General features: G+C 44.5%; 1 protein-coding gene across 1 annotated transcript in view; it reads right to left on the bottom strand.

The window, feature by feature from the left end:
* Window positions 1-17,126, bottom strand: part of LOC119647076 (pyrethroid hydrolase Ces2a) — a 31,353-nt gene extending 14,227 nt beyond the window's left edge. The window contains exon 1 of the mRNA XM_038047833.1: window positions 16,721-17,126. Coding sequence (XP_037903761.1) covers window positions 16,721-17,126 — 406 coding nt within the window. The remainder of the gene's footprint in view (window positions 1-16,720) is intronic.
* Window positions 17,127-17,491: the final 365 nt, after the last annotated feature.

Below are 17,491 nucleotides of genomic sequence, written 5' to 3' on the forward strand. Positions count from 1 at the left end.
CAAGTTAAGGTTGCTCCGGATTTCCAGTGCCACATCCTCTGCATTTCTGAAACCTAGCCGTATGATAACATTTTGAACTCTGAGCTCCTTGAAGGCTACTTTATGTCATACACTGCGCAGCTTTAGGTAGGGTAATTGGTGGAGGCGTCCTGAGTACTCCTTTCGAGCCGAAGCCATCTTTTTCTCCTTCTCTTTCCTTTACAACTATGTTACCGTACATATTTCTCCCCTTGCCCGATGGTATAATGAAAAAAAAGACAATTTTTTTTTTCTAACGCCGAATAACGAGTTTTTCATTCCTCATATACCGGTATTTCGAGGACCAATTTTCCTCTTCCTCAGTGAGTTTTTGTTTTTGAGGAAGAGTGCAACTGGTTCTCGAAATACCGGTATGTGAGGAATAAAAAATTCATTATTCGGCATTAAAAAATAAAATTTGTCTTTTTTTTATTCCTTCTTTTGTGAGGAAGTAAATGAACCAGCAATTGAGGTGTCAGTGGTATTGGCTAATGTTGCCATCAAAAACTGAGAACAAGCTTCCCATAATGACTGAGCCTAAATGCTGCTAAATACACCGCAACCAAACATACATACCGCAAAGTTTATCCTGACCAAAAGCAGGAAGACTTGCAGGAATATTGTAGGCATCCTGGTAGGTTATTCATTAGCTGGACATATGTTCAGAATAGGAATTATTCATGATGATAGGCTTCCCTCCTGTAATGAGGAAGCGGAATCCACGGAGCATTTTCTATGTAAATGCCTAGGGGGGCATCAGACATCCGATTTTTGGTGGCGATGTGCTCCAACTGCATATTCCGTTAGACAGAGGAGTCGAGTACAATGGGCCACCACGGTCTAAGAGCTCAGCTGGTACTCTTTATCAAATCTGACGTTCATACCAGGCGTCTTCAACAATAAGTTCCTCTTCAAAAACTATTGTCTTAAAGAAAGAGGCGAATTTTATCTAGACTGCTACCATACGGAACAAAAGATACAGGAGAATAAGAAAACGGCTACTTGAAATACATCATAAGTACCAAACCACATGTAGATACTGGCAGATGTTAAGGACCTCTTATGTGTACGGATAACCTTCCTCGATACATTCGCAAGTCCGGTCCATTTAGTGTGGGTACTGCCTATTAAATATACTGTCCCTTGGCCTGAGACAATATTTAATAAAGGGCTTAATCGGGCTACAAGCTATTATAGATACTCTTGAGCAAGTTGATGATAAGGCGAAACTTGCACTGGATAGGTTACATATCGAGAAAGAAAAGTTCTCCTACCAGAGATGGTCAGTATAGGCAAATTTTAACCATAGTCCCCAGTTTACTGAAGGGTCAGTGTTTAAGTTCAATTTTTAGACCATTTCAATCAGTTATCAAGATACTCAAAATGTTGTATATCGCTCAGCACCTTCCCTCAACCTGTACTGATGGTATCACCATAACATACTGGGACTCCTAACGTGGCTGACGGTGATAATATTGATAAAATCCAAATATCTTTCGTAACTTTCTGTTACCATGAAATATTTTCCGAAAAATTGTTGAAAGGAAAAATAAGGCAAGAATTCCTTAAGCTATATAGCTCTTTGCGTGACTTCTACTCGACTTCCCTCGTTTTTATTCATGAATGCATAAAAGTGAGTTATTATTTCGCCCTTCGTTTGTTACATAAACGTCTAGTGACTGACTTGTAAACTTGGCTCCATTATTTCCTAATTTCGGTGGACGTTTTGCAAATATTACATAACCCTTCATCTCAGGGCCATTCAGTTTTTTATTTTATTAGAATTTCAAAAGAACTATTCATCCTTCATCAATATCCATCTCATTACTAACTCGCTCGCGCCAAAGATTAGATATGCATTTCCAATTAGCAATAACAATAAATGCAGGAGAAAAATCGGCTTCAACCATGTCACATTATTCATACGAGCTTAGCCACGTTCAAAAATGCTTATCACTGATTAAATCGCGATGCATCTAAATCTTTTTTGCCTAACAGTAAGGTGAACTGAGAAGGCTTTATGCGTGTGGGTTGGTGATAATCATCAGGAAACGTGCAGCTTACAACTGACCGGCAATTACGAGAAACTCCTTCTTATTAAACTCGACTATAAATAATCTCATCACCGGTCGCGGCCGGCAATTGCATTTGCATTGTGCATGAAACGCATTTCCTCCTGGCTTCTGATTCCTTGGGCTTTTCTCTTGACTTTCCCCACAATCCAATACAATTCCGTGTAAGGGTTGATACGGCATTTGATTGTACATAAGTATCTTGGTATGCAAATTCCGTGATAGCCACTGAAATCTATCGACTTACTGGGAAATCTTATCGAGATACTGGGAATAAGTGTGCTAGGAAGAATCGCAGTTTTTTTTTGGGTGGAGGTGGAAATCTTGAAAGGACTCTGCTGCGCCAGGTTGCAGTAGTGTGTGGGATTGTCACCCACTAAAACCACCTCCCCCCACCCCCCATCTGAGCTCGTTTCAGTTCCTGCAGCTTTTCCTGTACCGCAGTTACTGTTGCATTTATCGCACTCCAATTTGCTAGTTGTCCGGATAGCTGAGTGGTTAGAGCGCAAGGCTGTCGTACGGAAGGTCGCGGTTCAAATCTCACTGGTGGCAGTGGGATTTGTATCGTGATTTGACGTCGGATACCAGTCGACTCAGCTGTGAATGAGTACCTGAGTCAAAATCAGGGTAATAATCTCGGTCGAGCGCAATGCTGACCACATTGCCTCCTAGTGTACCGTTACGGTCTTGAATGAAGTGCTCTAACACACTTCAAGGCCCTGATCCAACATGGATTGTTGCGCCAACGATTATTATTATTATTAATTTGCTACGGACCTCAGCATCTTCTCGACGAATTTAATTATGTGGTCCGATAACTGCGTTGAGGGCGTCGTTTAACCTCCCTCTTTCACCCACGAGTCTCAGACAGTGGAACATAACATGCTCTGGGTCCTCAAGAGTAGTGGCGCATCCGGAACAGGTGGTAATTCATGTTTGCGCTCGGCCCATTTCTCAATACACGGGATAAGAGCAGGGATCCAGCGGCCTTTCTTGGAATTATCCTACCACTGCTGCCATCTCCTGTACAGCTTCTTCATAGTGGCCTTTCGGAAGCCCCCAATCACTTCAATCGGATTTGCCCTCCTTCTCCTCTGCGATAAGCGGCCACCGACTAGATTTTGACCCCTCATCCTTGCTAGGGATGAGCTTGCCTCAACTTGGCATCGATCATTACCACCAGGTATCTAATAATCGATTTTGAAACGGCCGCGAGATTACCAACGCGGATTTTGACAGCGTTGTTTTTCCTGCGATTGGTAATAACGATCGCCTCCGTCTTTTCTTCCGCCTGATCCAATTTCACCATTTGGAGCCGGGCTTTGATGACATGAATGATTTCGCATACATAAAATTGCACGTCCAGGTGGTGTTTCGCAACTGCTACCACTACCAGGTCGTGTGCAAAATCTATCAATGTTGCCCTCCTTTGACACGCGAAGGCCGGGCACTCTGTTGTACATTATGTCCCACGACAGGGGCCCCGGTACGAAGCCTTGAGGGACACAACATATTCTTTCGACTCGTCCTCCTTACCAAAGAAGTCTCTCCGAAAGGTAACTTTCGATTATCCGAGATAAGTAACCAAGAACACCCAGCTGAGCTAGGGTGCCCTTAATCCAACTCCATTTGGCTGAGTTAAAGGCATTCTTGGCATCCGCGCAGCACTTACTAGCGGTGCATACCTCCCCAGCCAGGTCTATGATTGTTGCAATGCCATCAACTGTGGACCGCGCTCTGTGAAACCCGATAGACCACCCGTTAGCTCAACGAGCGGAAGCAGCCTGTTGTACACTACCCTTTCCAACATCTTCCCCATAGTATCTAAAAGACAGATTGGGCGATATTAAGAGGATGCGCCGTGTAATTTTTGGAGTAGCAGAACTAACCTCCGCCTTTTCCACTGCGTGGGAAACATTTCTTCCACCATGCACGATTCAGATGCACTTATGAGCTGCCAACTTGAGGGCTTTGCTTGGAATTCCTTCCAATCCGGAAGCTTTATTATCGTCCATGGATCTCCCGTAGTTCTTCTTCGGTAACCTCTGGGATTGTGAGAACGTACTGTTGCATCGTTGGTTGAAGTCCACTTTCTTCTTATTGTGGGAAAAGAATTGCGATGATTTTGAACAAGAGTTGCGGGCACGTCACCTGGGGTGATTTTTGTCCAAGAATCTTATTCTTTACAAGTTTGTAAGCAACGCTGCATGGATTCGTATTTGCCTCAAAGCACAACTGCTTCTAGCAATTCCGCTTACTTTCCCGTACAACCGTCTTAAGGCGACTTCGAAAATCACAGTATTCCTTCTCCGACTGACGATGTTCTGGCTTCCCTCTGGTTTTTTGGCAAAGCCTCCTCGCTCACAGACACGATCCTCTTAACAGCACGATTTCTTGGTTCCACCTGTATTTTGGTTTCTTATTGTGGTGAAACTTCCGTCGCGGCATTGTAGAGTCGCATACCTTAGTTATCCGATGGTGGGTGGTAACCTCCTTCTAAAGCCGCCAGGAAAGTCTCTTCCTCGAAAGTTCCAATGGACCACCCAACTCTTATGGTTTTTCCGCTTCTGTTACTCACTCGACTGTCGTCCTCCCCCTCCCCCACACATTCCTGATGTCGAGGAAGATGGCCACTGGGGGTGTAGTGTTTACTCATCCACCAGAACATCCCTCTCGCCAACCAGTACCTCGTTATCAAATAGATCAGATCGACGATTGAGCCTAGCCCTCTGCCACAAAAAGTGGACACTCATCCAACGTTGGTTAGTAGGATGTCTAGCTCCGCGAAGGTTTCAAGTAAGATTTGACCACTGGAGTTCATTGCTCGACTTCCCTAGCAAAATGTACACACGTTGAACTCCCCGGCAATAATTTTGGGCCTGTGGTCCCTAGCGTCCCTAGCTAATGTAGCACTTGGAGGAGCATAACAGCTGTAAATATGGACGGCGTTGACTTTTACCCTTACGAAGCCGGCTCCTGGAAATGCCGTTGTTTCTTGAATGGCTTGCCGTCTACATGCGCATATTGCCGCGTTTCCCGATGAGTGTTACACCCACGTAACACCAACCTAACTTCGATAAGGTTCATATATTACCGCCACGTCCACATTCGACTCTCGAATGGTTTGCGAGAGCAAGCCTTGAGCTGTCTCGCAATGGTTGAGGTTGATTTGTATCAACCTGATTTAGCCTTACGATTCGGCTCCCTCCTTTATGCCAGTCGTCCGCTCTCCTTTTCCCTTTGCACAACATACATTCCTTGGCCTTCTTCTCCACACTTCCTGCACCTTTTCGACCTATCATGCTCACTAGTACATGCTGCCGCAAAGTGATCGAAATCGAGGCATCTGAAGCATCTCTTGATAGATACTGGCACCCTAAGTCGGCACACGACCCAACCTATCCTTATCTTCCCCGCAGTAATCAGATTAATCCCTGATTCCATCGGGAAGCTAATAATAGCGGTCTGTGTGTATTCCTTCTTTATCATTAGATGGCACTTTCTTCTATTTCGCTAAGGTTGAATTGTTCCCTTAGCACAGCACAGATATCCTCTTATAATGTGACATTCGTGTTGCATTCGAACTTTTCCACCTGACGGCGAAAACTATCCACTCTTTTTTTGCTAGATTTGTTTAGCTCCAGCATCAGATCCCCCGGACTCACGGTACCGCCCAAGTCTGTCCATTCTGGATCGGCTTTAACTTTCGAAAGGATATAAGCGTAGGACATATCGCCTTCTTGGAAATAATGCTTATTTCCAGACGAATTTTCTGTTTCTCCTTTTGCCACTTTTTGCCACTCATCTTTGTCTATTCTTCGGGTCTACGAGGTGTAGGCTCTAACCCTTTTTTCAGTTGGGGCCGTAATCGACGAACAACCCGAAACTTCCTCCGGCGCCGCTTTCTTCGGGCAAGAGGGCTTTTTCTTCTTCTTGACAGCTTGTTGAACACTAGGAGATTCACTTATTCCAACCCTACTCCGTTTGCTCGTGTTTCCACCTGCCTTCTCCTGAGAAGGCGTCACCTGGGTCTCCCACGTGATTTTGTCACATGACGTTTGGGGATATTTTGGTGGATATTCAACCTCTCTTTAATGAACTAACAGAGTTCATTAATGCGTTCCCCCAGTGAAATAAACGCTGTTACAGTTTGCTGCCTTCCACGATCGTCTTTTACAGCACCGCTAATTACGTCAATCCGAGGACTTTCCAAATTCCGTTCGGAATCCCACGACTCTCGACTGCCAAGGAGTAATGTTGCCCTCAGTAGCGACCTCCCAAGTTTCGAGGTTTTACGAAAAGGATCCGGTGATCTCATTTCCACTCCACTAAGATCACTTGTAACATTAGATGCCAAAGTAGCCAAGTTCCCCACTACTGTGGCACTTCGGCTGCTGGATATCGACGGCCGGGAGCCCGCTTGTTCACGCCCAAAAGCCGCCGGTACTGGGTTTCCGAAGCCCTGCACCGTAAAAAAAATGCCTTTCTTGTCCACCATATTTGGTTTGATTTCTGGGTGTCCTTCCCAAAGGCAATTTTTATCCACGGATTAGCTTTTACTTCCCACCTACCCGGTCTGCGCATAAGCATGTCCATGCACTCATAGCTCCTGATGAGTGCATGTGCATGTCTATAACGCCTCGACCGAGCATTCCCTTATCCGCATCAAGGATGCGCCTGATTTTTCAACCCCACACAGGCGCGCTCTTTGTTATTTTCTGGCATATTATTCAGACCTGTAATGTGTCCTAACAATTTGGATAAACAAGTTTGAAATTAATTCAAAATGCCTCAATTTTCGAAGCTTCTGTCTCATGCAAAAACATTCAGTAATTCATTCCAATACCCGTATTTCCTTAATGAATGTGCCTCTGGGATTTGAGTCCTTTCACAATAACCCAAAAATTTAACTAAGTTTTCCTTCAAATTATCGATAATGCATGCAAAAATGAATATAACCACATAGCATCCAATGGTAAGGTATATGCACTTCCTTCCAACCCAGCTACACAATCACACACAGAAAATAATAGAGAAACGGTTAAAAAAGGATCAACCGGAGTCGTCACGTCAATTCAGTTGACACGACAAGAATATGCTCAATTCCACTTTCTACTCGCCTTACATTGTATGCACGTTACCGAGAGAGTCCTGAAGACTTCTTGACAATGAAATTCGTCCCGCGTGGCATGGAGTTTAGCATGAATTCCATTTAATTTTGTATATGTTGGCTTGAGGCCGACGACAGAACGCCCTTTCGTCCTTTCTTCTATCGAATTTCGAGGCCTTGGGGACAGACTATTGAACTTTTTATGTTTGTTTACTGACAAGGATTCTGCATTTACGATTGGATCGGTGACTTGAAAACGAGGGTAAGTGAGTGCAATGCAATATGTTCCTTGTAAGGGGAGCTGCCGAAAGGGTTATAGTATTGGTATTTGCGGAATTTAGAGGAATGATTGTTAAGAAATCAATATTTGGTCGAATCAGTTGGATGGATTTTACTAGAGGAACGGTATTGTTTTACACTATGCCCTCTTCCCTGAATAGCATTTCTTTCCAGATCCCTATTTGTGTTCTTCTTCAAGTCCAGCTGGGAAAACGCCTTTGGGGTGGGTTATCAAGTTACTCTACTCAATGGTATGTCCGACTTCCTGAAAGATATTGCACTTTCCGTTCGCAAATATAAGAATACTTCAGGACACTTCAGGATTTCATTTTCTGAAGTCAAAGGAGCGTATCTACGGATAAGGTCAATAACGAAAACAAGATTCGTTAGCAACAATAATGATGAATCAGGGGGTGCAGTAATCAGGCTCTTGGACAAATCCTCTTCAGGCTCTCCCATTTTTAAGGTTTTCAGATATGAGTTTGTCTTTGGAATTGACGATAGATAGATTATTCCTACAAGAATAATTTGGGCGAGAACCCAATCTTCTGCTGAAGTTGCGGGGTATGCAACACACATAAGCACCCAATATTCAACTCCAGATATCAGGACTGTCCAGTCTTTCGCAAACTTGATTGACTGGGTATTGTAACGCAAACTACCACGGTGAGACGCTTTGTAACTACAAATTTGAGATAGACTGTCACCAGTACTTGTCATTTCCAATATTTTGATCATAAAACTGAGACAGGGTGAAGCGCGGACAAAAAATCGCTTTCAGCAAATGTTCATAAAAACTCACCCTTTCCAGAGACTTCCACTTAGCTACATAAGCGAAAGTTGTTTCTGGAATATTAATGCAGACCAACGGTGGTCTTCGATCTTTAACGGGGGAATAGTATTCTCGAGATTTCTTAACAAGTAGCTCTGATGCCTTAGCTGGCAGTTACCTGCGTCTAAAGTTGTAACCTTAAGAAAGTTTTTCTTCCGTGAAGAGCACAGTGCCCAGCGAAGAAGGCAGCCAGAGCTAAAAACCCGACGAGACACTGGAATCAGTACATCCAAATAAAAAGGAAGTCGCTGAAAGCGATATGGCTGCCGGGGCGGGATCGGCAACTTCAGTACCCTGCAGACCTCCTTCACCGAAAAAAAAAATAATAATCCTTGGCGTGACAATCCACTGGGCCTTGAAGTGACTAAGGCATAACGGTACAGTGCTGGACGTACACTCTAAGAGACAATGCGCCCCCTCGTGATCTTTGTCTTGATTTGACCCAAATACTCATTTTGACTGGTATCCAAGAAAAAATAGCTGACACTGCCCAACATAAGCAGAGTTGAAGCAGAGTTGAACACCTAATCAGGAAATTGGACACGCAGTCTGCAACACTTGTCCACATAAATATTAGCAAAGGCGTGGAAAAGAGGTTAATGGAATCAGAAGAACTCCTGGACTGCATTTTCTTCTGCTGGCGGACATAGACAGCAGCGCAAGACGCACGAAGAGCAGAAAGAACCGCAATTCTTGTTGAGATCGCAAATAGTTCATTGCAAAGCGAACAGAGTTTTCCTCTGTTCGACAAAGAAGAAAACCGTCTGCCCAAAGTGAAAGCAAATATGAATTGTCGATCACCAAAGGAAAAGACGAGGAAACGATTGAAGACTACATCGTCGGTTCTGCTTATTAATCCAATGGAGGGCAAAACATTTGCGGAAGTGCTCAGAGAGACCCGCTATAAGATCGAGCTCGACGATAGTGGCGCAGAAGTGTCTTTCATTCGGAAAAACAATGGTAGCGGAGTCCTCACTCAATTTTCTAGTGTAGAGCCTATGTACTCTCTGGATTTTGACTGCCTCACAGAAAAAATTAAGGAGGCCTTCGAGTGTCAATGTCCAGAAGAAATCAATACCCGCATAGATATCACCTCTGTGAATTGTCAAGGCCAAAAACTCGATGTGGTAGAAGCTGCCGAGAAATACGCATCATAATTGGTTAGGTAGTATGTAGGGTATGAATACAAAAAAACTGAAAAGCGTACCATGAGTATCCGGTATACCTCGGGGCACGCTGAGCGTCCAAAAAGCCAACGTCGTGGGATGGTGTAAAGCTAGCTCTGCGAAGGTGACATGAATTCAGAACCCGACCCTTCGGGAATCGGCCCAGGAGCCAGTATTATTCTACCGCATTGCCCCGAGCGTTAATCTCTTCGTGAGTTCCGGGATCAATTACCCGTAGGTCGGCCTCAGGGACCTGGAGTAGGAGATTTGTTTCCGCTCCGCTAGAATGGAACATGACTCGTTTAAAATGGTAACAAAAACGGGCTTGTAGTTTTAAACACCGGATTCAGCCCTATGTTTCGGCACCCAGGCTGCGGAGAAAATTTTCGGGATGTAATCTTTGCGTCCGAATCAATGACATTATCGCAGAACAGGTAGCGGTTCCTGAAAGACTTCTCGGCAAGTGACTACCAATTAATCGTGTTCGGAGTGGTTGACGTTTTTTGCCGGCGTGCATCGGTCCGGTACTCTCCCTACGCGTGGAACGTTGCGAAGTCGATCACCGAAAAATTCTTCCTGCAGAGTTTCAGTGCCCCGGAACACAGCCAGCCTTGACAAGCCTTCTATGTATTAGTGGAAGGCAGAGATTCCTGACTTACGGAAGAAGTGTCATACACTCCGCCATTTAACGCCCGGGGCAGACTCTGCAGCGCGATAAATAAAAGCAAAATTCGTTGCTGCGTATCGACGAATTTAATGGGGATTCATTGGGACTTGGTTATAAAATTGTCAACCAGGAAATCAGAGTTCTACGGAGACCCTGCTTACTTAATGTCAAACACGTGGACCACAATGCAGAGACATTACTCCTTAAATATCCCACACAGGTCGATGACAACAGCACGGAGGGTGCTGAGAACTACCCACTTTTCACCAAAAAAAGATCTTGAAGAGACAGTTCTCACTATGAAAAACAAGAAGACGCCACGTCCTGATGGTATCCCGGCAGAAGTATATAAACTGGTATTCCAAAATAGGTCAAACCCTGTACTCGGCGCATTCAACCCTTAACTGAAGGAGGGCATTTTTCCTTCCGGCTGCAAGTTAAGCGGGCTTGGATTGACCAGTAAAGAAGAAGCAGAGCTTCCAGCTGAGCTGCCGTTTGCATACCGACCACTGTATATGCTCGACACGACCGGGAAAGTGCTCATCTGAAGTAAATTCGCGGAGCGATACGTACTGCTGGGTACTATCCCCAAGGCAAGTGTAGTCAAAACTAACGGTTAAATGCCTTAGGTTAATCCTTCATTCGAAAATTAATTTCTTCGAGTAAATCAAAGCTTCAGTGGACAAGGCTTCAGCAAGAATTTCGCCGATAAGTCGGTCAAAGACGAACAGCATGGAGGTATTGTAAGCGCTTAGCCCAAGTGCAGAGATTGACATGTCTGAATAGGCTGCTATTTTAATCGCAAGAATAATTCCTGTTTGTCTCCTTCCTGGGGTTTACTCTCCGTCCTACCTGTGTGTTGCAATGGAGTGGTAGACGACGGCGATGATACCTTTCTCTCTCTTTCTTTTCACCTTGTGGAAGGTGGGATGGGAGTCGTCAACAGCTTTATGCAGATACCGAGGAACGCTCTCCAGAGAATGTAGTCAGAGAGGTGCTAAGGAACGCTTGCGAACGGAGTTATTCTTGTCGCCCATACCACTCCAGGCAGCATAGCCAGGATAAAACTCTACCCGGCCATGAGAAAATTCGATATCCCAACGAAATTGATAAGACTGACTAGACTGATCCTGACCAATTTGCGAGGCCAGATAAAAGCAGCAGGATCACTCCCAATATCATCCAACATCAACAACGGTCTAAGACAAGGGGATGCCCTATCATGCGTCCTCTTTAACCTGACCCTGGAGAAGGTGATCCACGATGCCGATGTAAATGCGAGAAGCACCATCCTCTTCAAGTCCACTCAACTGCTAGCCTACGCTGACGATATCGACATCATGGGATGAATGACCCGAGATGTACAAACTGCCATCATCCAGATTGAACAGGCGCTGGTTGGCACGAGATCTTGGGCTGCACATTAATGAAGGCAAGACGAAGTACATGGTGTCAACGTCAGCCACAAAACCAAAGGAACAATGAAAATAGGAGACTACAACTTTGAGAAAGCTGAAAATTTCTCCTATCTGGGGTCCAAAATTACAACCGATAACAGCTATGACAATGAAATCCGCGCACGTTGTTAGCTGCCAACAGAGCCTATTTCAGCTTATAAAAACTATTCCGCCGTCTCATAATAGGGTCAAAGCTCTTACTATACAAGACAGTGATCTTGCCAGTCCTCATGTATTCCTCGGGTTCTTAGGAGAAGAAACTGCGAACTCTGGGCCGTGTTCGAGAGAAGAATCCTTCCAACGATTTTTGGCCCCCTACATGAGGATGGACGATTCCGTAGCCTACATAACGACGAAATCTATAAGCGATACTATGACCGCCTGGTTGTAGATAATATCCGGCTCAACAGCTTGCCGTGGGCGGGTCACTTAATCCGTATGGATGAGGATGATCCAGCCCGGAAAATCTATAGGAACAATATCTATGGTGGAAAAAGAAGACGAGGTTAGGACGCCAAACAGCTTTTAGGAATATGTGGTGGACCTCGGCGCAAAACCGGGGTGTCTGGAGTTCCTTATTAAGGCAGGCCTAAACCGGATATCGGTTGTTGCGCCGTTGATGATGATAATGTGATTGCTGCTTAAAGGAAGCGATTCGTAAAACCAAAAGAAACTGCTTCTAATTGTTGTGCGAAAATTCAAATATAAAGCCTTGGTGTGGGGCTTACAAGGTAGTAATGAAAACGCTGCGAAGACCACACCACTCAGCTTTCTCGCCAAATACTCTATTCCCTGTCCACCAAAGTAGCGAAAAGCAAACCGTTGTCCAGACTAACTAATGCGTCATACCTCCAGTTACCGACCAGGAGCTGCGATAAGTCTGTGGTAGAATTGGTGACGAGAAAGCCCCAGGTTTAGATGGTATTCCTAACGGAGGTTTGAAGCTGGCAATGAAAACAAGCCCAATCCTTTTGCTGACACCTTCGAGGCATACCTAAAAGTAAAAATATTTTCTGTCCAGCGAAAAACTAAAGTTGGTGTTCCTTGCCAAGCCAAATAAGCCACTCAACGATCCAGCACTACATAGTCGTTCATGAATGTCTGTTGGATACAATTTAAAAAATTATGGAGAGGGTCATCTACAAAAGACTATTACCCAATGGCCTGTTGGAGTATTGGTTTCGGCGGGTCGATTGTACGGTGGATACAATAAGAACGATAAGGATGATGATAAAAAACGCGATGAATTCTGGTGGCTGTGCCAGGCTAACATAGGCGTTCCTGTATATTTGGAACCTGGTCGATAAGCTATAGTTGTTCCTGCAAAATACCCAAAAGGATGAGAAAGATTACGTAACGGAGAACCACTTCATATGAGGCAGTATCGGTTGTGGGTATAATCCCATTCAACATTCTGGTGAATGAAATAAGTGTGCTACACTACGTAATATGCAAGAAGACGCACACAGAGCGCAAAAACGTGTCGCATGACTTCTTGCAACGCAGATGGGTCAAGCCTTCCAACGATTGGTGGACGCACGGGCTTATTCCCAACATTAGAGAATAGCTTGGCCCGAAACACCAACTAACACATTACACAATTCCTTTCAGGGCACGTGGTTGCTGCAGGTAGTATCCGCATCGCTTTGGGCTGGAAGATTTACCAGATTGTCTTATATCCAGTTGCCCGCCTATCCAATGTTCGCGTCTAATATTTCACTGCCCAAATTTCACGATAGAGGGGAAGTACCTGAGAACAAAGGTGAGTCCGGAAAGTAAAGTGAAATGCTAAGGTCGGAGGTTTCCTCCGCAATTGTACAAATACAGGACGAGCTGGTTAACGAGATAAGAACGAGGTAAGCTGAGAGAAGTAGAAACACAGGCGCCTAAATGCAAACCAACTCTGCCTGAATGGCGGTTCCGTGCGGTACGAATCCCTGACACGCCCACTCTGTTTCCACCAATCACGCAGCTAACGCTGAAGCGAACACATATTTCTAAAAATTTTACACGCTTAAAATACCTAAAAATAGGAAAAATTCTAGAATTTTTGCCAATTATAAGGCCGCCCGATATACTATAGCAATATCTGGCATACTATTGTCATCTAGGGGACACAATAGTTCTTCAGAGTGGTGCCGAAGACTAAGGCTAAGTTCCAGGCCAGGCTATTTAACCAAAGAGGAGGCTTTGTATGTTGTGGTCCGCAATATCAAGCACGTTACCAGAGTGGCGCACTTTTTTGCCTAGTTTGAACCAGACTGTGCAAGAGTCCCAGGAAATCTAGTCTTTCGTCCGCACCGGTAGTCAATTTGCACCTGAAAATGCTTCCGATCATGATGTCCAGGGCAGAGATGAAATAGCATCTGATGAGTTGTCTCTGCCCTAGACGAAACTTTGATTCTCCACTAATCGTCCTCCACCCGGTCTTTCATAATAAATGCCGCCTGGATAAATGACCCCGTCTCTAGAAAGAGATCCCAGAAAGATTTAATTTCCACGCATTGGTCCGAATTCACTTCATTTAGAGGATTGAAAGATCGATTCTTGAAGCTAAGTAGAGTGCGCTTGCGATCGACCTTACAAACGATTATATGGAAAGCTTCAATCAGAGCAGATCATACCACATCCTCTAGGTCAGAATTTTATTCGGAGTTAACGCTAGGAAAATAACGTGAACCTTGTTGAGACCAATTCTGCGCAAATTCCGTATAACCTTCTGAACGGCTTGCCAAAGTGAAGCTTTAAAGCATCAGAGGAGGCGAGAAGAATACTTTGGGATATAGTGACATTTCTTCGGTTGAGCCTGAAGCCTACATCTCCTCGTTCCTGTTCTATGTACCCGTAAAAAGGGTTTAAGGATATTCAGAACCACATTGAGGCATTTTTCCAGGACCGATTCCATTCCAGACAATCTCATCAATTTCAAGTTCATCATCATCATCAACGGCGCAACAACCGGTAACCGGTCTAGGCCTGCATTAATAAGGAACTCCAGACATCCTGGTTTTGCACCGAGGTCCACCAATTCGTTATCCCTAAAAGCTGTTTGGCGTCCTGACCTACGCCATCGCTCCATCTTAGGCAGAGTCTGCCTCGTCCTCTTTTTCCGCCATAGATATTGCCCTTACAGACTTTGTGGGTGGGATCATCCTCATCCATACGGATTAAGTGACCCCCCCCCCACCCTATTGAACCGGATTTTATCCACAACCGGACGGTCATGGTATCGCTCATAGATTTTATCATTGTGTAGGCTATGGAATCGTCCATCCTCATGTAGAGGGCCAAAAATTCTTCGGAAGATTCTTCTCTCGAACGCGGCCAAGAGTTCGCAATTTTTCATGCTAAGAACCCAAGTCTCCGAGGAATACATGAGGACTGGCAAGATCATAGTCTTGTATAGTAAAAGCTTTGACCCTACGGTGAGACGTTTCGAGCGGAACAGTTTTTGTAAGCTGAAATAGGCTCTGTTGCGCGGATTTCATCATCATAGCTGTCATCGGTTGTGATTTTCGACCCTAAATAGGAGAAATTATCAATGGTCTCAAAGTTGTATTCTCCTATCTTTATTCTTCCCGTTTGACCAGTGCGGTTCGATGTTGTTGATTGGTTGGTTTTCGGTGCTGACGTTGCCACCATATATTTTGTCTTGCCTTCATTGATGTGCAGCCCAAGATCTCGCGCCGCATGTTCGATCCGGATGAAGGCAGTTTGTCCGTCTCGGGTGGTTCTTCCCATGATGTCGATATCATCAGCATAGGCCAGTAGTTGGGTGGACTTAAAGAGGATCGTACCTCCGAGGGCCATGTTAAAGAGGACGCATGATAGCGCATCCCCTTGTCGTAGACCTTTATTGATGTCCAATGGTCTTGAGAGTGATCCTGCTGTTTTTATCTGACCTCGCACATTGGTCAGGGTCAGCCTAGTAAGTCTTATAAGTTTCGTCGGGATATCGAATTCTCTCATGGCCGTGTACAGTTTTACCCTGGCCATGCTATCATAGGCGGCTTTAAAGTCGATGAATATATGGTGCCACTGTTGTCCATATTCCAACAGTTTTTCCATCGTTTGCCGCAGAGAGAAAGTCTGATCTGTTGCTGATTTGCCTGGAGTGAAACCTCTTTGGTATGAGCCAGTGATATTCTGGGCGTATGAGGCTATCCGGCCTGGCAAGATAGCGGAGAATATCTTATAGATGGTACTCAGCAACGTGATACCTCTATAATTTCAAGTTGCTATCCAGAAATATTGACCGCTTTCTGCCTCCTGATGGGAACGGTAAGTTCTAAATGCATTCTAAAAATAGAGTTTGAGCCAATTTTCGCCATTACATTACCTCAACATATCGAAAACTTAAACTATGATTTCATTTCATGCTTCCACAGTCTAGACATTCCCATTTTAAGCGACAATCAACTTTCCGCATTCCAGAATAATGAAGGCACGGAAAACTTCAGTAAAAGTATGCCTGCAATTTGTGCATTTCCTCTCTCACGGGAAAATGGTTAAAAAAAACCAACAAACCGACAGACATGCAAATGTTATTTACTCCAACTTCCGAAATTCCGAGCGTACAATTGATAATGTGCTAAAAGTTTTCCACCTGTCTATTCGATTTTCGACAAAACACTGAAAATTCCCAGCGAGTCCTTAAGACCATAAATAAAAGTAACAAAAGTTTTCAGACATTTGTTGTTGTTTACTACGAACACTTCCATTTTGCAACCTGCATAGAGGGAAGAGTACCCGCGTGAATGATAGATTCGGGAAAAGTTTGTTAATAAAAGTCGGTTCGACTATGGCAAGTTGTAAAACTTCATGTGTGGGGGAATTTTAGCTGAAAAAGGATTCTAATCAGAGAGGATTTGTTGCCGAAAATGTCAGGCTGAATTGCGAGCGCATTTTGAAGAAAACTCCAATGTTTGGGGATCATTCACCCGAAAATCGAACGGGTACCCTACAGACCTCCAATTGGGCAAATGAAGTCCTTTGTATCGCAAGGAGGATGAAGATTTTAAAATAGAATTTAAACCAATTTCACTCAAAATGATATAAAACACTGTAATCCAATATCGTCCTTAAATAATATCCTTGAACAAATCACTACGAAACCTACCATCCGGAATAAATATGTTCAGGTACAAACAGTCCTCGTCATATCTCCTGGAATCGTTGTTCATGTTCCTTATGTTCTTCAGAAGTTTATTGAACAGTTCGTCATGTTTTTTCAACGGTTTCAGCGGATTCTGCCAGCAATCCGCCTGAAAAATGGTTGCATTCCTAACACCATCCCAAGCAGGTAAAACGTCCACAACCGGGGGAAAGAAACGCCGCTCATTAATGGGTGGCTGTGCGAAAGGAATCCCCAAGTAGGCCAAGATGCTTTGTGTGCGAAACATCCTCATATACATTCCCATAACGGTCCCCTGGTCAGGAATCACAATTGGAGGCGCGTCACGTCCACTAACCACGTCAACGAGAGGAAGCGTTACAAAAATCACGAATATTTTCAGGAAACACATGTTTCTGATTTGATCCGTTTTCACGCCACAGCACTCGAAGCTACCACACTGTAACCAGGACACCTTCAGCTCCACTTAAACTTTTATAACTCATACGAATTTCGATGCAATTTTCAATAATCGCTCCGAGGGGTGGTTCACTTTCTGGAATAGAGTACACTTTGCATATTAGGGCTCTGTGGCGAAATTCGCCTTCCTCCAATTTCCCGGACGTGGGAACGGCTTCCGACTGTTTGCTAGGGCGCGCGACTTTCAACTGGTCTCCAAGAAAAAGTTACATGCACCTTGAGGGTAAGTTTTTCGGTTGCTCCCAGGACTCATAAGTTGGGGGTTAGTTAGTTTAGATTGCTATCTAGCACGCGACT

The sequence above is a fragment of the Hermetia illucens genome, chromosome 1, assembly GCF_905115235.1.
Source record: "Hermetia illucens chromosome 1, iHerIll2.2.curated.20191125, whole genome shotgun sequence".
NCBI lineage: Eukaryota > Metazoa > Arthropoda > Insecta > Diptera > Stratiomyidae > Hermetia > Hermetia illucens.